Source organism: Haemaphysalis longicornis, unplaced genomic scaffold (assembly GCF_048455015.1).
Source record: "Haemaphysalis longicornis isolate Haplotype H1 unplaced genomic scaffold, Haemaphysalis longicornis Haplotype H1 scaffold_5, whole genome shotgun sequence".
NCBI classification, from domain to species: Eukaryota; Metazoa; Arthropoda; class Arachnida; order Ixodida; family Ixodidae; genus Haemaphysalis; species Haemaphysalis longicornis.
This window is the reverse complement of record NW_027526385.1, coordinates 30,327,574-30,354,044: the sequence shown is the minus strand read 5'-3', so window position 1 is coordinate 30,354,044 and position 26,471 is coordinate 30,327,574. Positions and strand designations below refer to the sequence as shown.

General features: G+C 47.8%; 2 protein-coding genes across 2 annotated transcripts in view; one reads left to right on the top strand and one right to left on the bottom strand.

Annotated features, from left to right (window-relative positions):
- LOC144138016 (thioredoxin domain-containing protein 11-like) overlaps positions 1–1,685 on the bottom strand; it is a 28,259-nt gene extending 26,574 nt beyond the window's left edge. Inside the window, exon 1 of the mRNA XM_077670052.1 lies at positions 948–1,685. Within this exon, the coding sequence (XP_077526178.1) occupies positions 948–1,243 (296 nt within the window). The 5' untranslated portion in view covers positions 1,244–1,685. The remainder of the gene's footprint in view (positions 1–947) is intronic.
- On the top strand, positions 1,685–24,736 carry Pig-q (phosphatidylinositol glycan anchor biosynthesis class Q). Its single transcript, XM_077670053.1, has 8 exons — positions 1,685–2,355; positions 4,080–4,202; positions 8,407–8,530; positions 10,974–11,100; positions 14,667–15,001; positions 16,707–16,821; positions 20,990–21,045; positions 23,246–24,736. The coding sequence occupies exons 1-8, from the start codon at positions 1,772–1,774 to the stop codon at positions 23,348–23,350; spliced, it is 1,569 nt and encodes a 522-aa protein (XP_077526179.1). The 5' UTR covers positions 1,685–1,771; the 3' UTR covers positions 23,351–24,736.
- The last annotated feature ends 1,735 nt before the right edge of the window (positions 24,737–26,471 follow it).

Below are 26,471 nucleotides of genomic sequence, written 5' to 3'. Positions count from 1 at the left end.
CAGACCCAGCGGTGAGCAAAAATTACCTCGATTACCCAACAATGTCTTGTTCATTCTCATACAGGCAGTTTGAGTTTAGATCCTTAGAATGCAAAGTAAGCATGCTGTTTGGTAGAAACCATGAAATGCATAGTCACATGCTACTGAGCGGAATATGTAGTGGAATTTAGTTCACACCGAAACTCTGATTCTCTGAACAGCGTCTGTGTCGGGAAGGCTATGTAAAGTAGACATAGGTGGCACTGGCTAATGTCGAAAACCAAACAGGAATCCACGTAAAGATGTATCAGCTGCAGAAAGAAAACGCAGGGAATTTTGCAGGGAATTCTTGAGAAACCAGCGGGGAAAATATGCTAAAAATAGGGAATTTCTGAACCGAGAAATGGGAATTTTTCTCCCCAGTATGAAACATCACTGGCAACCAATGTCAGTGTTCCTGCAAAAAGTACAGTTGCATTTTTGATGACACCCCCTCCTTTAATGTAACGACTCCCTTACTGGTGCCCTTTCGGCAAACGCAACAGTTTGCGCGGGGGGGGGGGGGGAGTTGTTCCGTCCCCCTCAGTTCCTCTCCAACTTGCACAATGACACGCGCGCGCGATAAGCAATTTAAAAGCACCGCCCTTCGAACCCGCCCCCCCGTGCAAGTCACCCGTCAACCAGTGATCTGCATACCTTCCGTGACGTCACCAATCAGTAACAAATGGTAAGAGTGCCGTACTCTCTTGTACGTCATTGGTCCGTGAAGTTTTGTGCTGACGTTTACGTCGCCCGAACTTCGGACTGACGTGTGAGCTTAAAGAGCTTACATGACTGGAGTCCGTACTTTATCAAAATGAAAGCGTCTGTGTATCACGCACATCGTATTTGTTCGTTATCTACCATACATTCCCGGCAGGGCGCTTATGAAAGTGCCGGTAAACACAACCTAAGAAGTTTAGGTATACCTGAACGAGTCGTTGACGAGGGAATGCAACGGGAAGAAGCGCTCCGGAGGCGGTGCCGGTCTCGTCTTGTACGACGTTTCGTGCAACGCCGCCCAGCTCCCCAGGAGCAGGAGCGTCAGGAAAAAAAGTTCTCGCGCGTACGACGTCATTGTCCTCCGGCGCTGCTTGACCGCGCTGCGCTGGACGTCGTCGGCGACCGTTTCGGGCTCCTGCTGCGGAGCGACACGTGGATTAGCGTCGGTCGTCGGCCCATCATCGCTGTCACCGCTGCTGGTGTTTTCGTCGCCTTGCTCCATCGTGACGTCATTGCCGCCGCCTGCACGAACTTACGCAGCCCTCGGAGAAGTGCGCGGCGAGATCGGGAAACTTGAGCCGTCTACGCTGGTATCTGGCCGGTGTGGTCACAACTGCGATAAGTAGGCGACCTCGGCAGCGAGAACGCGAAACATCGCGATCAGTTTCGATATCCAACGATTAAACGCCGCCATGTTGGCTTGCGCCTCAATGCGGCTTGTCTTGATGCAGTATCTTAAAGTGCTGTTAGCGGCTGTTAGTTTTAAAACAAATTACGTGCTGTTGAAAACAAATGAAGAAATAAGTGATAACAATTTTATTCAGTGTAGCTGTACACGCACAACTTTGTATTTTTTCGAGCAGCCTCCCCAAAAAAATGTTTTACGAAGCGATGAAGCATGTTTGAATCCAGAGGGAATCCAATCCAACGCGGGTAACAAAAATGGCGATGTGCGCAAATCGAAACCACTCGTAGGCTCGTAGCACACCGCCCGACTTGGCCTGCTCCAGCTTGGACCGGCTCATGCCAAATGGCCATAGTCGCCAGAAATATTTTTCTACCCGTGCAGCTTTGCCAGGACACGGGGATTCTAGTGGCATGCACCTACGGCACGGCGCCCAACTTGGCGTGCACAGCATCGCTTCGCCTCCGGCAAGACCAACGAAACACGGCGACTGTGACTCGTCTGAGGAGCGCGCTGGCGCAGACATCGGCTTCGCATACATGCCTCTTCGGACTGCTGACGAGAGGTGAAGACTTAGTGTTGGTGGCGCACGCCAAACAGACGCTGGACTTCTGCATTCAAATCAACGAATACGGGAAGGTCGTGCAGTCCTCCGTGAGACATCCGTCAACGAAGGCGACGGTAGTGCTCTACGACGCGAGTGAACTTCAGCGAACGCCCAGTTTTCACGAGAGTGACGTGAACGCGCTTGTGGGCTGGCTGCTCGAGTGTCAGCGGTTTCGCGTGCCCAGCAGTGTCGCGTGTTTGACAGACGTCGTCTACGCTAACGCATCGCAAGATGGCATCTCTTTTCTCTGGACGCCGGCTATCTGCCTGGGCTTTTCGATTAAGACGGCGAACTTAGCACTCATATCTAAACTTCCGCATAGGTGAGTGTAACCGCGCAGTCAAGGCGATAAGTTCTTCGTTGATAATAATTTGATTTGGTACTGACTACCGTGACGGGGCCCCGTCACTTTAAAATCTGCACTACAGTGACGGGGCCCCGTCACTTTAAAATGTGCACTACAGTGACGGGGCCCCGTCACTTTAAAATCTACACTACAGTGACGGGGCCCCCTCAATATAACAAAATCAAAACCAGCCGGTTAGAAGACGTTTCTCGATGTGGGATTTGGTGCAGGGGTTCAGTCGCTGACTACGGACGTTGTAGTCCGTGGTTCGGTTCTCGCATTGTTTTTTTATTTTTTTTTGTATGTGTGTGTTTGTGTGTGTGTGTGGCCGCGTGGTTAGCGTTTTGTAACAGCAAATAAATGCTCACGCGGTGAGAGCAGTCGGTCTTGGTTTTTTACTCAAACGGCCGAACCGCTCCCGCTCATTGGAGCCAAGGCCGACGTAGCCATCACCAGTTACGCCCGATCTCCTGTAATTATTACCAGTGATTAATAATTAACAGTGACTCTGGCTAGTCAGTGAGCGGAAGCGGTTTGGCCGGTTAGGTAAAAATCAAGACCGACTGCTCTCGCTGAAATATTGTGAAGCGGGCGTCGGGTGGCGGCTTGGAGATCCGTTCGGATAGAGCTAGAGTTAGTCCGACCATCTGTAATTAATAATAATGATTAATAATTATCAGTGATTCTGGCTAGTCAGTGAGCGGTAGTGGTTTGGCCGGTTGGGTAAAAATCAAGAGAGACTGCTCTCAACGCGAGTTGCGTTTCCTCTGGACGGAACTTTTGGGGGCCCCGTCACTGTAGTGCAGATTTTAAAGTGACGGGGCCCCGTCACTGTAGTGCATAATTTAAAGCGACGGGCCCCGTCACTGTAGTCAGTACCATTTGATTTACCGCGTGATTGCCACCCCCGAATCCTCTCCTCCCCTTGTTTTGGCCTAGAAGTATTTCGTTCACACACACAAAAACACATTGCATGATTGTAAGTAAAGGGGAGATTAAAAGACATACGAACAACGGAGTGCACATCTTCCAACGCATGCTGCACCATCTGGCTGCAAATTCAGTAAACTGCGCGCATGCGCACTTTTTCGAGAGCGTTTGAATGTGGCCTACATTTATGGGAAATGCTTGATCAAGAAGCCGCCCCGGTCGTTTGTTTTGAGGCGCCTTTTCACGCTGCGTCGCCACTGAGCAGGATGATCGTTCAAGGGCATGATATCAGCCTGCTCAACGCTTGGCTCCCGTATGTAGTAGATAATAGGATGCCCAGTGGCGACACGGCATAAAAAGGCGCCCCTCAAAATAAATGACCAGCATCGCTTCTTTATCAAGCATTTCCCCTAACAGTAGGCCACACTCTCAAATGCTCTGAAAGAACTACTCCTGTGCGCAGTTTACTGACAGCGCAGCCAGACGATGCGGCATGCATCCTAGGCTGTGTGTTCTGTTGTTCGTATTTCTTTTAATCCCCCCTGTACACTTACCTAATTTCGTGATCTGTTAATCGCGAAAATATATGACGGGAGTCGTGCGTATTGTGTGGCCGCACATGGTGAAAGGGAATTGAACTACCTCAGGTATTTGTGTGGCGAGGCACGGATTTGCCCTTTTTTATGCCATACCTACAATCATCACGTACGAAGCGTGCGGTACCATAGTAACTGTTAAAGGATAGACGTGTGGTGCTCTGTGTCCTGCAGGGTGGTGAAATGCCTGTCCACATGTGCACAGGCGACGTCTACGGGTTCCCTGATCTGCAAGCGCCTCGATGACTTCATTGGCCTGGCGGACAGCGTGCTGATTCACAAGCGCGTAACGCTACGGTAAGATTTAACCGAATACTGATAAGGTAAAAGAACAGAGCCTAACCGATGTACTTCCTGGATTTCGTCTGTCTGCCCAAGCCAAGCCTCCTAGATGGGGTTACATAAGCTGCCACGTAGGCTAAAATGTTCCCCCATAAAAGAAAGCTGAAGAGAGGCCCCAGCATCAGCTCTACTTAAAGGCCAACTGGACTCGGAGTTTTAACGTTTTTAAAACATTGCTTCTAACTAAGAACACTGCAAGGTATGAAATAGGACAGCCGAAATGCACATATCCACAGTGCAAACAACTGTCAAAAATTGGAAATTTTTTAGCCGAAATTGAGAAGAGCACGGCCATTGCAGCCAGGCTGAAGTGACGTTTCAGCCGGCAAGCGAACGGCCGCGCGCGGCTGGCCGGCTAGAGCAAACCTGCGTGCAACACTTCACCCTCGCCGCAGCCTTAGGAGAAGCACGCCAAACAGAGCTCAACCGTTTCTCCTGGCTGGCAGTACGAAAAAGTTCAGGGCCGGCTGCAATGTCACTTCTGCTTCATGGCTGTCTGCACATCCACCGGCAGGTGCAACGTTGCCTGCGACGGAGCTATTTTAAACATTTCTAACTAATTAACAACACATTTCAGGGGGCTACCAGTCATGTCCCAGTTGGTTTGGTGGCACAAACTGTACGTTCAAAGTAAATCCAGCCGAGGTGAAATGAGAGTGCAGTTGACCTTTAAGCCAGAAATGCCAGTTTAGGTCGCCCCCTTTTTTGTTTGCATTTTGTCCACACTCACCGTTCCCTCCTCCTTTTTTCATGCCACTGTCGCCTGTTTCGTGGATGCCTCTCAACTACTGGATATCGACTGGTCTGTGCCATGATGTAGCGCCTCGGTGGGCAAGCTTTCACTGCTGTTGCTACAACTGAGCTCCTACTGACCTCCAGGAAAGGGCGACAAAACCACCTGACTTTCTTCACACTCCTCCCAATGCACCAATGTATGGCAGGGCCTCCCCTAAGCTTTTATTGACTCCATGGTTGACCCTGTACCATACGCAAGTTACCTGTTATCATCGTCATCAGCAATGTTTGTTCGCTGCAAATTCCAGGCTCTCTGCAAGGATCCAAACCACCATTGTCTTGTGCAAGCTTTTTTTAAGTGCAGAGAACTTTAGGGGCTCACCTTGTCATCATAGCTCGCTCACTGTACCAAAGTAGAGCCACACGACGTTCCGTCGAAGCAGCTGTCGTCGTGGCATAACCCAGAGGCTTTGAAGGCCAAGCGGTTTATATAGTCATAAGCATTCAAAACTCGTGAACCTCTGGCGCTTGTCTTATTGTATCTCCCCGTTGTTTAGCGCAAAGAAAACTGTAGGTACATTTGAGGAAAAATATACGTAATTAGCCGGCAGCGCCCGCGTTCATTTAGTTAGGAACGCTCGGTGGACTGGTTTTTACGATAGTAAGCGAAAAAAAGTGGCAGTGCAACACCGGCACGTGCGGGAGGAAAAGCAAGCCCAAAAAGAATAGAATTCCCGCTGGCGCTGTTTCAGACAGAGGGCGCGCGAGCACAGTGAAGGCGGGAAATTTGAATTGCATTGGGTGGTAGCAATGAGCGGATAACAGCGCAACAGCCCATTATGGCGAATCACTGCGCTGCACTTCTGACAGCTTTCACATTGAGTGGAACGGCTTCATTTTTTTTATTTCTGTCCCATGAAAGTTGTGTCATCCATCAGGCCGTTTCTGTTTCTTTCCAAGGGTCTCACTTTGAGCCTGAGTGCATTTCTTATCATGTCCACCTGTCGGAACATTGAAGTTTTCAGCTCAAATCGAGTATTGACAGTGAGAACAAGTAGATTAGAGGTTTGAGACTAATTCGTAACGTTGCATGGTGGAGGTTTGTGGGGGTTTCTTTTCTAATATTTGGACAATTACGATACTTCTCTCTTCCTCACCACAACCCCAATGCCAGATTGACGTGCTAAACCTTATTTGCTGGTATCTCAGCTTTGTGCGTTTGGTGTTGATTTTGGGATTGCACAACCGCTTGAAAATAGACGCAGAGGCCGTGGTTACCAATTCTGACTGCAAGCGTGGTTCAAAGGGGGCCATGAAGACACCGTACAGTTTTGGTTTGTAAAAAATACTGCTTTTTCCCGATAACAATCACCCCAATTTCATTGCAAATGTGAAAGAAGCAGTCAAGATGTTAAAAAAATGCGCACCAATCCACCCTGTGAAGGGGGTTGAAAGCAAAGCTGCAAACGATCGACACCCACAACGATTGCGCATGCGACGTCACTTGAAATCACACACGGGGCTCTACGAAGAGTGAAACCAGAGGCAAATGAATTCCACCTAACCACACCCTTTAGTACTTCAAAGAGCTATTTTTTGCTGATGTTAAATCAATGCATGATCCATGAATAGTGGTTACTTGGGTCGTATTGGAGAAGCAGATGAGTGGAAACTCTTTTTTTGTAAAATTAAAGGAAGCTCAAACTCGGTGTTAAACCATCTTACTTCTCACGTCTCTGCCGCCGCTGACAGAGGCGACGAGATCGTCGGCAGAGACGGAGCAGAAGTGAGATGCCATGTGTTGGTGTGAGCTTCTTTTAATTTTTATAACTCCTATCACATGCGCATCGCGCACACAGCCGCTACTTGGCCGTGGGCAGAGCGCTCACGGCACGAGAGATCGCGTGAGGCTATCTCATGGTATTCAACACGAATGCAGGAGGTAAACCCGCAGATGTGCTCTGTGAGTGCACAGTCTGTCTCCCCCATCTCTGCGTGGGCTCGTAGCTCAATCGGTAAGACAACGCGCTTTCGCTTCGTTTCTTTATTCGTTCCGGGTTCGATTCCTGGTGGCGCCAGTAACTTCTTTTATTTGTTCTTGGGAGTTTGCTGTTGACACCAGCAGTCGCGACAGAACCCTTGGGGGGTAGAGGTACAAAGCTTCGCTTTAAAACATATGAAGCAGTGGCGAGGCCCCAGACACTTTCTGGCGATTTCTCTGTGACATCATTGAATCTTGTTTGTGCAATTAGTGGCCGCTGCCCTAAGCCACCGCCAAGAAACATGACTCTGTGGTTGCAGTTGGGCCTCAAATCCTGTTTGATCGTATTGCTTTAATGCTGATGGGCAGTTAACCCACGAATAACTGTGTTTAGTGCTGCTCTATCGCGTCACTTCTTCCGACATTAAAGGGGCCATGCAGAGAAAACACAAGCTTGGTTCATTCAAAACAGTGCTTCAATAGAATCGTACTGACACCACTTTTAACGTAAACTTCCCTCAGATAAGTTGCATAACTAGGAAAAAAGGGAATGGCCATGCGACCCACTAGCTCATTTCCCGCAACAGAACCTATGATGTCATATGTGGCAGCTCTGCGATTGGGTGAGGCCGGCAGAAGCAAACGCAAATTGGGCACACTTTATAAGCTTGCCGAACGAGCTATCTGCACTTACACATTTAGGGCACATTCTTTTTATAGCAGTAGGAATGATGGGGTAAACAGTGTTAAGTTACGAAAGTACCCGTAAGCATAGAAGTACCGATGTGTACTGCTGTTGGTACTGCACGCACTATGCTAGGTTTAGCTGCACAGAACTGCGGCGCTTTCGGGTTGTCTCAGATGACACTGGCCGATTGGCGTAAGCAACGGTGTCTTACGTGACTAAATTTGTCAAGCGAACACCATGTTTCAGGAAACGATTATTTTCTACCTAAACAAAAACAGTCCAGTTACAAATACGATCAAAAACAATGCAAAAAGTCAGAAAACGGCACTTCGTGGTATGGTGGTGCCATCTAGGTTGACTAACGGTGAGCAAGGCTCCGCAGCAGCTTGAAGACCTGTTCTTGTGATGTCATTGCAGACGTCGCGAAACACACGATTTCGCGAGAAAAATCAAAAGTTTAACTTGAATTGATTAATTTCTCAGTGAATAAACCATCGTTTGCTTCCGGACAAGGGCTGGGGCACTATAAAACATGAAATCTTTCGAATAAAACAAACTTGTATTTTCTATGCATGGCCCCTTTAAGTCACTGTAGCACGAAATTCGAAAGTTTTTCAATACTTCTTGCTTATTTTAAGTTAAAAATGCGTCTTTCATAGCAGGGTGGTAGCTGGTTTAGTTACCCAAGGTAGACCAGTTCTTTCAAATTGAACTAAGTTGCATTTTGTCTTTATGGCCCGTTTAAATGCCGGCAGGTACCGGAACAAGCTTTGTGCCCTCCTGCTGGATGTAGTCCTGGGCGTGTGGCTGGCCTGCTTTGTGCACTGGGAGGATGGCTTCTCAAAGCAAGTTCCCTGGGCTTCCCTGGAGTGGACGGAGGTCAGTAGGCAGCCCCTCTGTGCTCACTGTGAGGTTCCTGAAATGTGGGGATGTACCTAGGTACCTTTCAGGGACAAAATCCGGGAATGAGTTGGATTCTGTTATTCTGGATCCTTCCTCCACTTGAGCCTCCAGTGGATGAGATCCTTGAAATCGATTTTCTCATGCACAAGCATTGCAAAATCCTCCCCTCAGCCGAGTGGAGGGAGCAAATGTAGTGGAGGAGGGACTTGGAATAAGGCCCAGAGTGTCAGATGATGATCTAGGGACATTGACACTTCGAGTGCCTTTTAGGGACAAAAGTTTGCTGTGAGGTTCCTGCAATGTAGGGATGTACCTAGGTACCTTTTAGGGACTAAATCTGGGAAAAAGTGGGAGTGTCACATGATGATCTAGGGATATCGACACAGTGAGTACCTCTTAGAGACAAAAGTGTGTTAGGTGTTTTAGTGCCGCATGATGACAACAACAACAGTGATGGTAATGATGATGTTGCTTAGTCAGTACTTGTGGCTTTAACCTCAACTTTGTGATTTTTTTGTGTGAATTCGTCGTGTCATTTTACAGAAGCAATCAGCGATGAAGGCATGTAAAGGTCTGACGGAATGCCATGTAATGTAACGCAACTTGCTAAAGTCAGCACAAAACTATACGATATTACACTCAGAGGTTATGAAAATGCCCAATATGTGTTCTATTTTAAGTCAGAAGTTGATGCAAACAAAATAACACTATCCTCAAACACAAGTATGGCCATTCACAAGAAACACCATTAAAACCTGCCAGGGTTGAGTGTTCGGTTGCGGAGATATAAAGGCACTAAAGAGGATTTTGCTTTGTTATAGTATATAGTCAATTTTAACTCTTTTGTTACGGTGCTATAGGCTACCGGACACAGAGTTCGGATGACTTCAAACCTCGTGCAGAAACTCAAAACGGCACCTTGCAGACAACTATCCCCATCTGGTGTGCTTATTGGCAACTCCTTTTAAGTGTAGAACACTTTAGGGGCTTGCCTTGTCTTCGTGGCTCACTCGCTGGACCTAACTACAGCCACACAGCGTTCCGTCGAGGCGGCTTTGTTGTGGCATAACCCAGAGGCTTCAAAAGCCAAGCGGTTTATATAGTCATAAGAGTTCGAAACTCATGAACCGCTGGTGCTTGTCATACATCTCCCCGTTGTCTAGCGCAAAGAAAACTGTGGGTACATTTGCGGCAAAATATACGTAATTAACCGGCACCGCCAGCATTCATTTAGTTAGGAACGCTTGTTGGGTTGGTTTTCACGGTAGTAAGTGAAAAAAAGTGCCAGTGCAATGCCGGCACCTGTGGGAGGAAAAACAAGCACAGAAAAGAACGAACTCATGTTGGCGCAGTTTCAGGTAGGGGGTGCGCGAGCACTATAGAGGCGGGAAATTTGAATCGCATTGGGCGGTATCAGTGAGCGGATAACGGTGCTACCACCCATTATGGCGAATCACTGCTCTGCACTTCTGACAGCTTTCGCATTGAGTGGAACGGCTTTAATTTCTTTCAGTTTCAGTTTCATTTGTTCACACTTCGAGAGCGGAGGCCACGTTGTGGGAAAATTTGAACCCAAGCTAGCTCCCAGTTGGGTGGAAATGGTGGCCACTTCACACTGCGTTCTGCAAAAGGTGTCTACCACCGCTGGGATTATGGCAGCTGCTACTGCTTACTTTTTTTACCCCAGCAGCAGTGATGACTCTAGCGACGCTGTGGAATAGTAAGATTTTAGTTCCGATGAAGCAGATGTTTAAGTACAACGAAGTGTCGCAAGAACACGCCCTCTTTTTGCCCCTGGATCCTGTACAATACCAGCCTAAAAGGATGGGGAAGAGAAGGAATTGCAACATCTGCTACGAAAAACAAAGGCACAAAGTGGAACGATGTCTTCTGCTCCACTTGCAATGTTTACCTTTGCTTTCTGTCAGCGTGTTACTGCCTCGCTGAGTGGCACTGCCGTCAAGGCCGCTAGATTGACGGGCATTCAAAAATCCACAACAGGATTGATGTATACTATATTGAATGATAGCTAAGGAACATAGGAACAACTTGTGTGTTCCAGATTTCCTAGGGTAATTTTGTGGCTTAGTACAGCCACCTATTTCTATTGCGTTTATACTTTCTTGTGCACTTTTTTCTGTTTATTGGACAACTAACCTCTGAATAATTGTACCTCTCACAAAATTGCTGCTATGGAATTGAGAGGGCTAAGTATAAGGTACAATTTTGTGTATAACAAATTCTAAATTTGTCCTCTTGCTTAGGAGAAAAAAAGTTTTTTGTGGAAGCACCCAAACTCGATCATTTTTCTGCCATAACAAAAGAGTTAAACTCGCCGTATGGGGTCATATGAATTTTGGATATGGTCATACGGGAACAATGACCGTGAAAGAGTTGTTTCCTCGTTGCTTTGTTCCAGCACGTCGTCCAGGACCTGCAGTCGGTCGTCAAGTGGCTGATGGGCGCCCCGGCAGGACTGAAGCTGAATGCACAGCTGAACAATGCACTGGGAAGCTTCTTCCTCTACCACATAAGCCTGTGGAGAAGTAAGCAAAGCTGACTGGAATTTCTCTCCAACCCCCCCAAGCCCCAAGTAGAATGGGCATTGGCTGCCTGAAGTTTCTACTTGGCCATGCGTTTTCTAAGGGGTTTTTTTTCTCTTTGGAGTGATTGTGCGAAAGAAAAAAATTAATACCGGGAAACTAATCGTGCACCGAAATTTTTAATACATCAGCTTTTTTATGTGTACTGAGCAAGGAAACTCTCCTGTCCTTGTGTAGCACATCATGAGTCATACCAGAGTCCTTCAATGCTTTACTGGTCACGAAACTCCGGCGCTCGTTTCATATAGGGACCGCGCGCGCCACTACAGGCGCCACCGCCGCACGAAGGTCATCCAGCCGCCGCGCGTGCGGCGTATTGGCCAGCTCTTGGCGTGCAAACGCTTGCTGCTTTTGGTGTCTGCGCGCTGATTAAGTGTTTTGTTTTTGTAGTAGTTAGCGATGAATAGTCCAGTCATTGTGTATATCACCTGCCTTCAATGGGGTTTTATTTTTCGAAGCAAATTACCGTAGACTTCGGCCGCGAACGGCAACGGCTTCTGTGTGCTCTGGCGCAAGCGCTGTGCCGTCGTGTTTACGGATTTTAAAATCTATTTTGCTTCTTTTCTTAAAGCAAAGTTGTAATTACAACATATACGGTAACTGTGTAGTCACGGACTGCTGCGGGCCTATCGATAATACAATAAAAAAAAACTGAAAGAAACCAAGTACGTGTCGTTCAGACTATGCTTAATGAATCCGTTGATTGCTCTGGAATGCACAGAACGCTAAAAGAGGTAGCCCAATAGTATTGCCGTTTCGATGAGTAGGTACATACTTGAGAACATCTAAAAACGCTGAAGAAACACGAAGGATCAAAACACGAAGAGATATATGTTGCACCATGTGTCTTTCTGCATCCAAGCTTTGCAGTACTTGCAAAAACAGGAAGCGAAAAAAGAACAATAAAACTGATTTTATCACACGCAACAAAAAATTTATGTTACGAAGGGAGACGAAAGAGCGTGGTCCAGTGTACAAAAATTTATTTTTTCGCGCTGCGATGTGCAGCACACGAAGGAGACAGAATGTTTCCGCGTAGCCAAGAACGAAGCAAAGCTTTTCTGAACGCAGACAGCTAGCGGTCTCCTGCACTACAAAAGACTAGAATGAAACACAAACGTCGAAGAAGCAGTCCGCAGTGTGACGTGCACAGATGAACGTCGATAAAGTGAGTTGCGCGGCGTTTGCTATGCATGCATTACTCTCGGAACGTTATTAATTTCAGATCCATGGAAATAGGATCGAGAACATTGTCGAAGAAACAAAAAATCAAGTTAGCGACAAGGTGGCATCCTTTCCATATCAAACAATATTGCCCAACGGGACGTACGACAAACAGAGCAAATGGGCGCTCCGGTTGAAACGCCACATAAGAAACCGGAATCGGCCACGCGCGGTTGCAAAACAAACAAAACGAACCCTAAGGGATAATTCGCGGAAATATGAAAAGTAAAAGCACAAGGACGTCCCAAAGCTCTTTTACACGCGAGCCTGAGTGCAAGGTAACACAAGTTTGCAAACAGGTAACGAAGCACCGCTACAACCTGACTGATATGACAAAAATCCGGCTTTAAGTTAGCCTTGTACAATTCTAGGTCCACGATGCTCTCAAAATGGTACATTGCTTTTTCCATTCTCACACACAGTGCATTTCCACACACTGTCGAACACTTATAATCGAAGCTGAAATCTCCCGTTGCTCGCCTTGGAATTGATGAGTGTGGACTGATGGGCGAGTTGGTATTTCGACATTCTTGTATTACAGCACACTACACACAGGACACAGGGAAGGACGCAGACACAGCGCTGCGTCTGCGTCCTTCCCTGTTTCCTGTGTGTAGTGCGCTGTAATACAAGAACGCCTTGGAATGGCGCGCCTCCAATTCTCACGCAGCTGCCCGTCGCTCGGTCAACAGAACAAGGAAACATTTTTTGTGGTACCGTTGTACAAGAAACGACATCCCGGGATGCAACACATGTTCGGCACTAATTAAGTCGCATCACGAGAGCGCGATATGCACATTACATTTTTTTCCCGCACAAAACAAACACAACTCGCCGCGGCTCCGCCGTTCGAGCCAGCGCAACGCCGCCCGAGGAGTGACCTCAGTGAGAGGGTGGCGCCACCGCGCGGCGGCCAAATGCAGCATATGAAGCTCTCCCATTGAGTTACGGAGCAGTTTCGTGACCAGTAAAGCATTGAAGGACTCTGGTCATACTTATGACTGAGAAACCACACTGAAGAATCCTGGACTGATGAACCACAAACATTTTTCCGCGAGATAAAGTTCTCTGTTTTAGTAAAACCTTGTGGCAAGAGGCACACAAGGGAAGCGGGAAACAAGTGTTATGTAACCAAGATCTTTTGTAGGCAATGTTGCTAACATGCTGAACATAGCAAAGCAAAACCGAGCAAACCGTTTTCATTCAACTGTCTCTTATAACGAAGTGTCTTTTGTTTGTAACAGTGTCTCTTGTAACGAGGTTTTACTGCACTACTACTACCCCTCGCTGCTTTGTTCCTGTTTGAATTCTGCCCTCCTTCGTTCCCTCATTACTCACAGCCTACATGAGGATGCTGGACCCCTAGGTCAGTAGGTCAGTGGTATGGCTGCAAGAGTCAAGCAGTGTGCTAATCCTGCTGCTATTTCGGTCCTTATCCATCATGTGCCATAATTAGAATCTGCAATGGTGAAAGGACGACTGGTTGGGCTCAGATGTCCACCAGTCCACTCCCTGCCTCTATACAGCTTGATCAGTTATCATAGTAATTAAGGGGGCGTAACTTTCTACGTTACAATTCATTAAATCCGATCGCATGCTGGTTGTTTGCAGTGCAGTGAACAAAGATGCCACGGTTTCTTTTGTTTATTTCCTTCCTTCCTTCCTTCCTTGCTTCCTTCCTTTAGGGGCTTTAGGGGCAGGGCACTTTAGGGGCTTGCCTTGTCATCGTAGCTCGCTTGCTGGACCCAAGTAGAGCCCCACGGCGTTCTGTCGTAGTGGCGTCTCACAGAGGCTTCGAAATCCAAGCAGTTTATATCGTCATAACTGTTCAAAAGTCGTGAACTGCTGCCGCTTGTGACGCATCTCCCCATTGTTTAGTAGTTCAAAGAAAACTGCAGGTACATTTGGGGCAAAATATTTGTAATTAGCCGGCAGCGCCCGCGTTCATTAAATTACGAATGCTCGTTGGGTTGGTTTTTACGACACTAAGCGAAAAAAAGTGGCAGTGCCACGGCGGCATGTGCGGAGGGAAAAGCAAGCAGAAAAGAACAGAACTCCCACTGGCACAGTTTCAGGCAGGGGGTTGCGGGAGCACTGCGAAGGTGGAAAATTTGAAATGCACTGGTCAAACCTCAGTTGAATTCATCAGAAGAGGAATGGGACAGGGCGGTGAAGAGCGTGATGTGTAGTAAGAATGGTGCCACAGCCCATTATGGCGAATCACGACTCTGCACTTCCGACGGCTTTCACATTGAGTGGAACGGCTTCAATTTTTTTTATTACAGCCTACGTGGGGGTGCTGGACCCCTGGGTCGGGGCCCTGCTGAGCCTGTGGCCCGGCAGCCTGACCGTCCACCTGGCGCTGGCCTCGGACCTGCTGGCGCTGTCGACGGTGCACGTGTACTGCTTCTATGGCTACGCCTGCCGCCTGTACCAGGGCTGGCTGCTGGCGCTGGGCGCCCTGTGGCGGCTGTTCCGCGGCCGCAAGTGGAACCCCCTGCGCAAGCGGGTCGACTCGCACCACTTCGACCGGTATCAGCAGGCGCTGGGCACCATGCTGTTTGGCGTCCTCTTCTTCCTCTTCCCCACCGCGGCCGTCTACTACGCCGTTTTTCTCACAGTGAGCGAGCCTTGCTCTCCTCAGTTGATTGATTGGTTGTAGGGTTTAACGCGGCGACACAACGCAGGCGATGAGGCGTGCCGTAGTGGAGGGCTACGTATTAATTTTGGCCACCTGGGCATCTTTAACGTGCACCGAAATCTCGTACACACGGTCGTTTTTGCTTTTCACCTCCATCAGAAAAGCGGCCGCCGCGGCCGGGAGTCGAACCCGCGACCTCTTGCTCAGCAGCACAACGCCTTAGCCACTGAGCCACCGCGGCGGGTCCTTTCTCTCCTGAATCTCTGCCACCCTGTGTGGCCATTTTGTGGTGAAGCTGTGTATGGCAAGGTTGCCACGATCTTTCAAGTTTGCATGCAAAGCGGCCCCTGGACAAGGAGTACGAACAAGACAAAAGGGGAAACTTCACTTCCTAGGGAGGCCAGATGACGTTACAGCAATGCACTGGGCACAGGTTAAGCTAGCGGCATCTGTGTTTGGGAAAGAAACAACATGACCGTGGCAATCGGCATTCTGCTGCGTAGCCATGGAACGAATTGTGGCTGCTATCATTTTGTCTATCAGGACCACTATTCTCTCCTTTGCCGTCACAGCTGTGAAGCTTTGTAGTCTGCGTTTGTTTTCATTGTGATATCTGGTCGCTTGCCTGTGGCTGCTGCAATGGGTGTTCGGCCTCCCATATATATATTCTTGCTCCATGCCCCTAGCACATACACCCACTTATGCAATGTACAGGGAGGACTCGCCTAGGCTTTGTGGAGCCTCAATGCAGAAAACTTCATGCATAGACGGTACGCTATCATTGTTCTTATGACACTATAGGGAAGCTGCATATAGGCAGCGGGGGAACTTTTCTTCACTCACTCTACTTGCGACAAATTGCATGCATCTGCATTTTGGCACTGAGTTTTCATTCTGTGCGATTTGCAAAGTTGGTAGCTCTTGTGCTACTTCTCTTTTCACGTCTTGTCCCATATGCTGCTTGTTCCATCTGCTCCTTCTCCCATATGCTCGTTGTCTCGTCTGCTCATTCTCGCATATGCTCATTGTCCCATATGCTTGTTCTCTCATATTCTCATCATCCCATATGCTCCTCCCATGTGCTCATCATCTTGTTTGCTCCTTGTTCCGTCTGCTCCTTCTCTTATATGCTCATTGTCTTGTATGCTCCTTGTTCTGTATGCTTTCTGTCCCATTTGCTCATTGTCCCGTGCGCTCCTTCTCCCATGCACTCATTGTCCCATATGCTAGTTCTCTCATATTCTCATCATTCCATATGCTCATTCTCCCATGTGCTCATCGTCCCGTTTGCTCCTTGTTCCATATGCTCCTTCTCTTATATGCTTCTTCTCCCATAGGATCATTGTCCCATCTGCTCCTTATGCCCATTGTCCCTTTCTCCCACGCAGTCATCATCCCGCCTGCTCCTTTTTCTGTAATCTCCTTCTCCCATATGCTCATTATCTGACATGATCCTTCTCTCATATGCTCATTGTCCTATATGCTCCTTGTTCTATGCTCCCTGTCCCATATGATAAAATAGCTACAGCGCAAATACAAAACAAGGACACAGAAAGACGCTTGTCCCATTGTCTTTCTGTGTCCTTGTTTGTATTCGCCCTGTAGCTATTTTTAAAATGAAGTACCAACTCGCCCAACAGTACACCTTGTCCCATATGCTCATTGTCCCGTATGCTCTTTGCAGCTCCGCCTTGTCGTCCTGTGTGTGCAAGGGTTCCTGAGCAGGGCTGTGCTGGTCTGGGACTCCCTGCCCATCTACAGCCTGGCAGCGAGGGCCTTGACCAAGCACCCCGTTGTTGGTGAGCGGCATCTCTTTCCCATGAATCGCTGGCACGCTCGAATCGAGTTCCCTCAGCCAGACAACCCTTTCTGGAAGCAAAGCAATAAATCTTTGTCCTACCTTTTAGCTTGTTGGTGCGAAGTAGTCTGTCATGGCTGGGATGCATTTGTTCTGGCAGTGCGATTTTAGGCCCGACATTCCTTGAGCAGCACCGAACACGTCTTGAAGTTCCTCTGCATGCGTGTGTATGTGCGTGGACTGGTTTAGTTCGAGCCTGAAAAATAACATACACTCGCCATTCCTCGAGTTCTCAAGATTGAATCGGGGCCCTTGGGCTTGTAAAATGACACAATTACTTGGGCACGATCCTTTACTAGTAAGGCAATACCGATGAAGAGATGGCCCGTTCATGACCACGAAGCCTCTGCTAGGCCATGGAGGGGGAACACATGCATGGTGGATTCAGTGCTGTTTGTCAGTGTGGAATGGTCTCTTGCAAATGCAGATGGTGCCTGTGTTTCTGTATGCGTTGCCGTGTGATTCTAGAGCATGAGAAGCAAATGACAAGGCCGTGCGAATGGTGCCCGTTGACGCTGTACTTTCCCGCTTTTAAAAAGCGAGGCTTCAGCATCTTCAGAGAGTAGGATGTGGGCCTGGCTACGAGCAAAAATTTGAAATTTGTGCAGTTGTACATACGTCACCATATCCATATTGTCATTATACCCTGATCCTCACAACCCTTTGGTGCAGTATTATGAGCGACATCACATTTTAATTCATTGGAAAGAATGTGAGTGTATGGGTAGGGTGACATTAGAGTAAAATGACACTAAAGTAGAAAGACACTAGAGTAGAATGACATGCCATCGTTGAAGTACAGTGTAGTCCACTTAGAAAAATATCCAAGTGCCAAGGAAATTCCATCGTAACGGATAGTCGTTTAAGCGGGTGGTGTAATAAAATGGTGAAGCAGAGCTCGAAACAGTTTGTTCGCATGCAAGGAAGGTCGTACAACTACTTATTTGCAGAAAAGGAGCCATAGTCGGTCACCTTTGTTTGCTGCACGCGAAGCTAGTGCACATCTTTGCCAAAAGTATCGATAAGTTCTTCACCTAGCTGTGCGAAAGGTCCTCGGCAGAAATGAAGTCCTTGAGGGACAGTATCATGCTTTGGGCCTCCTGCGAAGGCACTACCTGAATAGGCTGCGCAACCGCGTCATCAGAGCTGTCATGGTCGCCACTGTCACCACTGTCCGCAGCACGTACCATACTTACCCAATTCTAACGCTCCCCCAATTCTAACGCGTCCCCGATTCTAACGTGTCCCCGATTCTAACGCGCACCCGATTTTTCAGGCAAAAAAAACGAAAAAACTTGTACCTCCGATTGTAACGTGAGCAAGAAAAACGAATTCAAGAGAAACGGGCGATTTATTTCGCGAAGTAATCTCACTCATCTCACTCCTCGGCACTCTCCGCTGCCCACAACATCTTGTCCTTGGTGCCGTCAAGCGCGTTCGCGATGCCACACTTCTGAACGAACGTTCAACCATGGTTGATGGGATCGTGGCCCACACCTCGCACACCCATCCCGCGAGCTTCTCCAGAAGCGCACGCTTCATCCGACTGCTTGTTTTCAATGTGTGAGAGCTGCTGCTGCCATTGCTGTTATCAAGCACGCAAGTGGAACAATTTGACGATTTGTGTGAACGCCGATAGAAAAGCCTAGGCGCCTATGCTTCCTGCGTCCGAAAAATTATTGCTAAAAGCTTTGGTGCCATCTTGAGATGGCGATGGCGATGGGTGGGACGAAATTTCCACTGTTTGGGCAGTTTCGGTTTCGTATCTGATTCTAACGCACATGCAATTTTTCGGCCTATTTTTCCGGGAAAAAAGTGCACGTTAGAATCAGGTAAGTACGGTATCCGGAGATTGATCGCCTCTTCAGTGAGGCACTCCGACGTTCCTTCCGTGGAAAAACAGAGGTTGTTGAAGTGGCGCGCAGTCAAATTCAAAGCGGTGCGCTCATGTCACAACAAGCAAAGGTGCGAGCAGCCGCAGGAGCGATGCCAAAGTGAGGGCACCGGGAGGGGGCTTCGGAAGGAAAACTGCCCCCTTCTCCCCTCGCTTCCTCATAAGCAGCGTAGTCGACTCATTTTCTGAGGGGCGGAACGGATGCAAGGCGCATCGTGCATGCCATCGGCGCAGAGTGCCAGCAGCAGCTCGCATTTTCGGTGCTTGCTGCAACTGGGTTCAGTCCTTATCCTTGTTGTCGCAGCACTGGAGCATTGTAATAGTCATGTCTCGTTAATATGGACACCCCGTAATATGGACGAAATTTCCGGTGACCAGTCTCTCACCATGCAATTCTGCCCCGTTAGTATAGAAACCCGCAGTCCGAACTATGGACGGCTATTTTAGGGACGAAACGGGTAAATACAGACGTTTTTGTCTCGTTATTATGGACGCCGGTCCACACACACACAAGAAAGAAAGACTGCTGACCCCCAGAGGTCCCAGTGTGTACCAGAAATTCATTGTTGTCCAAAGCATGCATTTATCTCGAAACGGTCTCCCTTTCAGTGCCATCGAATCAGATCAAGAACATTCGTGATCAGCGAACAACACCCTAGGGTAGGGCCGAATGGTTACACCTTTTTCTTATCAAACAAGATTACCCGGTGCAGCATACGCCGGAAATAGCAATTCCTGAGGTTCAGGACAAGATAAGAGGGCGGTAATAGTTCGTGCCAATATTCGATGCGCGTAAAAGGCAAGGCTGTACGCTTCTCTGGTCCATACGGTGGAGTCAATGGCTTGTGTTAAGCGTAAACGGGCAGAGCTTTCCGCTCAGCCGAAAAAGGAAATATGCCACTTCAAAAGTGAGACACCTTCAGCATGGTTTGACAATGATTCGTTATTATGGGCAACTCACGTTATGGTCAATTTTTCTGCGGAACGAAGGCGTCCATATTAACGAGGCGTGACTGTAAGCGGTTCATTTTACCATAGAAATCATAAAAAAGTGGACAGTGTTATAGTTGTTCATCGTGATATCCAATATATTGCTATAAACGTTATCAGTATAAGTGGACTCGACTGTATTGAGATCGTTCCACCTAAGATGGGTGAAAATGTGTGACGCAGCAGATTTCAAAGCAGTAGCACAACCTCTCTTGAAAGACAATTTGTCATCCGCTGTCCGCTCTCGGGGCGAGCTTATTGAGGTGGTGTGGGTGTGTGCTTGCTTTTGTGTGAACGAGTACTCGTCACCTGTCATCATACAGTTAAACCCGGATGTAACGAACCCCCATGCAACGAATTCCTGGATTTAACGAAGTTTTTCAATTCCCCATTGAAACCCATGTGTTTGCAACCCCTATGTAATGAAGGTGTTGCGACGGTTAACCTTGGTGTAACGAATTTGCTACGCTGATGAGCCATTGTTTCGTGTACTTTTTCTAAAAAAAATAGGCTGGAGATCTGAACTAATTTAGCAAACTTCGCCTTCTGCACAAACTACCGCGCGTTTCCAATGTGGGCACAGTGTCGGTTAGGTGCTAGGCCTCCTTGTCGACGTGTAGTCTCGCGTCTCCACTGCTTTCTATGGAGTCGGTTTGTCGGTGATGAGTTCTGCTGCCAGAAAACGAAAAGTCTTTTGTCTTTTGAAAACAAGGCTTACAGTTTTAAATGCTGTCTCCTGTGGCGAGAAAGGAGAACGTCGCCGCCCGGTACAACATCCCAGCTAGCACCCGCTCAACAGTTTTAAGTGTGGCAAAGAGCATCAACTTCACGCAAAGGCGCCCTATCAGCATACGTTCGGTCCTTGAAACGGGTTAATTAAGGCGCCAGATAGTGTGAAAACGCAAAAGTGATACTTGTTATGTTTGTGAATACGGGAATAAGTGACTTTGTTTCTTTGGAGCGCTGTGTAGTGGCGAAGTTAGTGGGAAAGCAGCAAGCACAAATCATGCAGATTCTCACTGTGAGGTGAATCCTTTAAGGGTGAGTTCACCATCAGTGATGTCTAGCATTTTGATTTCCTTTCTGCGTCATTCAGGCGGGCCCTAGCTCGAAGCCTGCATGTAATGAAAACCTGCGTTTAGTGAAAAATTACGAATTTTTGTCTACTTCGTTATGTCCAGGTTTTGACTGTATTGAGAACCGTTTTTTACCCTTTGCGGTGCAGGTGACATCCGGTTTGACGCCGAGTCCTACGGGCCAGAGTTTGCACTCCGGATGCGGGTACGTTTCTACCCTTGGCTGGCTGCAGACACATCAAAACATGCCATGATTACGAAAGTTCAGCGGTGCCGCTAGAGAATACTGCTTGGAAATTTTTCCATTTTCTTTCTTTTTTCTTTTTTAAATTTACTTTTCACGTTTTCATGTTTGAAATGCGCAGCAAAGACACAGACAAAGGTTCAGGGGTAAACCAATGATAAACGGGGTGGTACTTTTCACAACTAAACTATTAGAATGTCCAAAATAATGAGTCGTTTCAGTAATTCCTCCGCCTCGGCTAACCTTCAAGGCAAAATAAATCCAAGTAGTGATGTTTGCATTTCCAGCAAACATTGGAAAGATTTACTTTAACCTTTTCAGGGTCACGGACGTGCGTATGCATCCTCTGCAAACACCTTCAAAATGATCAATAACATATATGTACGTCATCGCTTGTATGTTTAAAACGCGCGCCTTTTTCACCAACTTCTCTTGCTTGGCATGTGCGGCCACACTGCGGAAATATGTCAAACTATTTTCTCGCGCCGATGGGTCTTTTCGATTATTTTTTTTTATCATTTACTTCATCGGCGCGCCGGCTATCGCTTGTGCATCCGGTAACGAGTAGGCGCGCTGGGTATTGCCCCGGGCGCCTCTCGCTTCTTGCGCCTGCCACAGACCAAGGGTGCCTGCGAAACTGATGAGGCTCTTTTCTCCTTTTTTTTTTTTTGTATTCTATAGGAGCGGTGCACCGTCTATCGCTCGCGCATCCGGCCGCGTGCGCGCGCGCGCACAGCGGCTGGTTTTAGTATCGTCCTCCGGGCGCTTCCTGCTTTTTGTGCCCGCGAAACTGATGTCTATCTGATTTCGATACATCGATGCACAATGCATCAGTTTGTAAAAGTAGTATAAGATATTTATTTAGAATTTTTCTTATGTTACTCATGAATAAACCACATGTATGTAACAACACAAACGATTTTTTTGTCACTTTATGGTCACCCTAAAAAAATTATGATAATTTTTTCTCGAAATAGATTCATTTGAAGAATTTAAATCAGCAATAACAAAAATCGACTTTGTGGGGTTGCGGTTGGTGAAAAAAATTGACCCTCAAAGGGTTAAAGATGCAAAACAAAGCACTTACATGTCTTATGAAATTGTCTGCTCTGGTGTTTAGTAGGTATTACTCTAGCAACGGTACAGTGTTCAGAGCAAGCTTTTTGTAGACCGGATACCGTATTTACGCGCGTAATCCTTGCACTCGCGTAATCCTCGCACCCCTAACGTGAGCCACCAAAACTTAAATTTTTTGGTTCCTCGCATAATCCTCGCACCCCCAACTTTGCAGCAGCGAAAGTTGCCTGTGCGCGAAACCCGCATGGTGCACGCACTCTCCAACGCGCGCCCTCCCCCGCCGCCTCTCCGTTCAGCGGAGAGCGCTGTGTATCCAGGGCCATCCAGGCGCCCTAACAACCTGCATGGCTACTCCCTAACAGGCGCTCTAACACGCTACTCGTACTGTCCTTGAGCCGGTTTCGCGTGCGCGCAACTAGACGGCGTTCGCGCAGCCCGCTGTCGTGTCGTCGTTGTGGCAGGTCGTGGTCCCGTGGTCCCGTCGTTGAGCAGCAGCAGTCAATGAGTCACTTGCGTCAGTGGTGGATAGCACGCTGCCATTTTGAGAACTTTTTGATCTCTTTGTTTTGTGCTTGGTGCCGCTTCGCCATGGGGAAGAACACCAGCTACACTGCCGCTTTCAAATTGAAAGCGATAGACTACGCAATCGAACACAGCCACTGCGACGCAGGCAGGCACTTCGGCGTCACCGACTTCAACGTGCGTTACTGGGGTAGGGCACGCACATGACGACGACGAGATAGGGCGCGCGCCAGAAAGCAAAGGCGGCAATTTCATGATCACTGATCGACTGGAGACTGTTTACATTGTAAATAATAAAATAAAAAGAAATAGCTGCTGTTGGCAACACTGAGCTTACATATACAAAAAACGACTGCTACATTTAGCGGGATTGGCAGGAAACAAATTGGCAACACTGTGCACCGGATTTTTTTTCCCGCATAATTCTCGCACTCCTAACTTCTCATTGACTTTTCCGAAAAAAAAGTGTGAGGATTATGCAAGTAAATACGGTAGTTTGCTGCCTCAAGGCTAATGAGCCAGCATTTGTCACCCTCATAACAAATCACCGTATTCCACGCAGGTGATCAAAGGGAAAGTAGAGCTGCTTCCGGAACCGCTTGGCATCCCGTCGTTCAATACCGTGCTGGCGGACATTTTGGCTGGCCGGATCATCTACCCTCTCTGACCCACACCCTTGTGCAGTGTCGAAATCTCCTGCTAGTTAAATTCAACGCAATATTAAATCGGCCTATCCACATTCCTACCATTCTGGACAAGTGTTAATACTTTTACCAGTGTCTACCAACTGTTCGTCCCATTCATCAACATTTTTCATTATTTGTTACTGTAACGTTCATCCATCATCCCTGCATCTAATTGAGCCGCCACTTTGTTACTCATGCGGTTTTGGGCGGCAGCAAGAGATATCAAATTATCACAGTATAAATAACAACAACAAGCTCTGGTCGACTGGGCACAGGAATTATCGTGGCCTCCTGGTCTTGGGTGGTTGAACGTTTCTGGTCTTACTCCTTTCCCTTTAAGATGAATAAACGTGTATCTCTCTCTGAAACTATGTTGGAATGAAGTAAAACCAATGCAGTCCTGGTTATAAAAAGTGCAGTCAACAATTCTTGCTGTCTAGCCTGTATGTTACCTCACATTTGTTCTCCTGCCTTGCCTATTCGACATGACTGCTGATGAGGTATTGTCATTGGCTGGGTTGTTGTCAGTATTAGAATTACTACATAGCGTTCAGCATGTCCCTTTCAACGCGCGGACAACTGCGGGGCGTCGAGGCGGGGACACTGGGATGTTGTCTGCGCAAGGACTGCGCTAGGCGTTCGGCTTTGGTCTTGTGTATGTGCTGCCCGCCTGGCGAAGTGACGTGACCGCGGGTTGGGACGTGTGTGGGATTGATTGGTTCATGTGGCCAATCAATGGCTCGTATTAATTATTTTGAAAGTGGTCTTCGCTCCTTATTTTTATTGTTACAGTTCCTTTAAGTACATATGTATATATATTGCTGTGTTGGTACCATTTCTTTACGAATCTGCCTCACTTCTACGCCTGTACCATCGACCATCACCTGCTGTGGAATTTCTGTACTTGCTCCCCCCTTATGGAATACCCCGCAAGGGGCCCTTAAGGATATAATAAATGATGATGAATGATGAAGTAGCAATTCACAGAGCACTTAAAAATTTGTGTTGTTCAGCCGATAGGCCTAAAACTGCCAACTCGAGTATTGCAAAGCAACATATCACTACCCCTGGAGAAGGCAACACGATATTTTTGGGCTGTCTACCTGAAGGGAATCCTTACTGTTTTGCCAAACTGTCGGAGGCTTGAAAAGTACAACCAAATATGGAAGCTTTAGGCATCTCCATGCAACCATCATTCATCTATAAAGCATGGTGAGTGGTTAAAAACGGTGAAGATTTATTGTTGCATTGCTACGCTTGTCGATTCAACAAATACCTTGTGCATTACTGTGAAAAGTCACTGTACATAAGTGTAAATTAAGTATCGAGCGCAATAAACATGCATCATTCATGGTGTGACCACTGTGGCTGCCTTTGATCTGCCTGATTTTTCCCAAGCAACCACCAGACGTCCGTCGGCCGTCTGGTGGTTGCCGTCCATTCTCGCTCTCAGAAGTTTCGGGCCTTTGGACATACAATGTACGTCCATGGGACGTCCGGATTTAAAACTTCAGTACGTCCAGTCGTACGTCCAAAATTAGATGTATTCAGGATGTTCAAAAGGAAGCTTATGTTCCGATAACGAATACCACTCTGAACAAGACCAATGCACTACCGGCCGAGCAGACAAGCGTACATGAGCACAGTGAACTTGTTTCACATGTTTTGTTAGTGGTTCCCGATTCTTATATATCCTTCCCCAAAGAGATCATTGTTGGAGTTGGTGAGGTCACTCAAAAATCTAAAGAAATTTGGCCTAATTTTAGAAATATGCAGATGAAACATGCATTATACAAGTCAGGGCGTTGATGTACAAAATCTTCAATTGAAAAGCAAGATATCCGTTTCGTTTTACTTTCGATACCCAATTTAAGCCATTATTTGATGCTTCATAGTAACTTTGTACGTCCACTGGCGGATGTCATTTTGACTTGTGCATCTGTTTCTGGATGTCCACTGCACGTCCGAAGGTGTGCATTCAAACATGGACGTACAGTGGCTGTCCAAACTTGGCATTGGATGTTTGGCTGTTTTTCGCACACTGCGCGGACATCTGTGGTTGCTTGGGGAGAGAAACGCAGCGCGTGGGAGAGGAGCATAACCATGGAGCATAAGCAGGGCTCTAACCATGGCATACTCCATTCGTAGGTGGCCGTGGTTCACTGTGCAACACACAACGTGTCAAATACAGCTGATATTAACCAAGCTTACACCGATCCCTTTAAGGTCGGCTTCACCTCTAGACACGTATTGTTGGGAAGACATTTTTTCAGGGCAATGCATGTCTTATGTCCGGATGTACTGGATTCACATCTCGCCTCAATGTGCACCTCGAGGCAGTGGCGTAGACTTCTTATTTTTCCGGGGGGGGCAGACCTGGAGTGCGCCTCGAAGCGGCGAAGGGAGGGGGGAGGATGCGGTGGGGGGTCCCTATGAGATGACACGTCATCACTCCGCTACAAAGAGGCTACCACTTAATCATCATCATCATAAGGGGAACCTGCAGCAGTGAGGGCCTTTTACATTGTGTCGGCTAACTATGAGGTGTCCCCAAATAAGACGTCCCGCAAATCTATGAACCGTGAACTTCAGCGGTTTGACGCATCCAGTACAAATTTCTTTCAATACGTGTTTTACTGGTCACATTTATTCAAAAATATTGCATGACTGAACCATCAGCACAAAAAACGAGCCGATTTGTTTTTCTTTTAATGGGCAGTTCAGGGCTAAAAAGAAAGGGACACGACAGGGGCGCTACGCGCTGCTATGTTCATTTCCGTTAAGAGCCCCCTAAACGGGTCTGACTTTGACCACTCATTTTTGTATACGTGTGTGTGTTGTGCCAGAGCGCCCGACACAAATTCACTGCACCTGGCGACGTGCCGATGGCGGGGTTGATTCGCGCCTAGGTCAAACCGCCCGCGTCAGACGTGCCGTGACTTGGCGGGAAAGGCGCCGCCGAGTCTGCTCTCCCTTTCCCATCGCGACGGCTGGACCAAGTCATGCCTGGGACGAACTAATCCCCGCAGACATGCAGCAAGTAGCGCCTGGAGACACCGCCGCAAAGTCGCCTTCCCTTTCCCGGTCGTGGCAGTTCGGCTG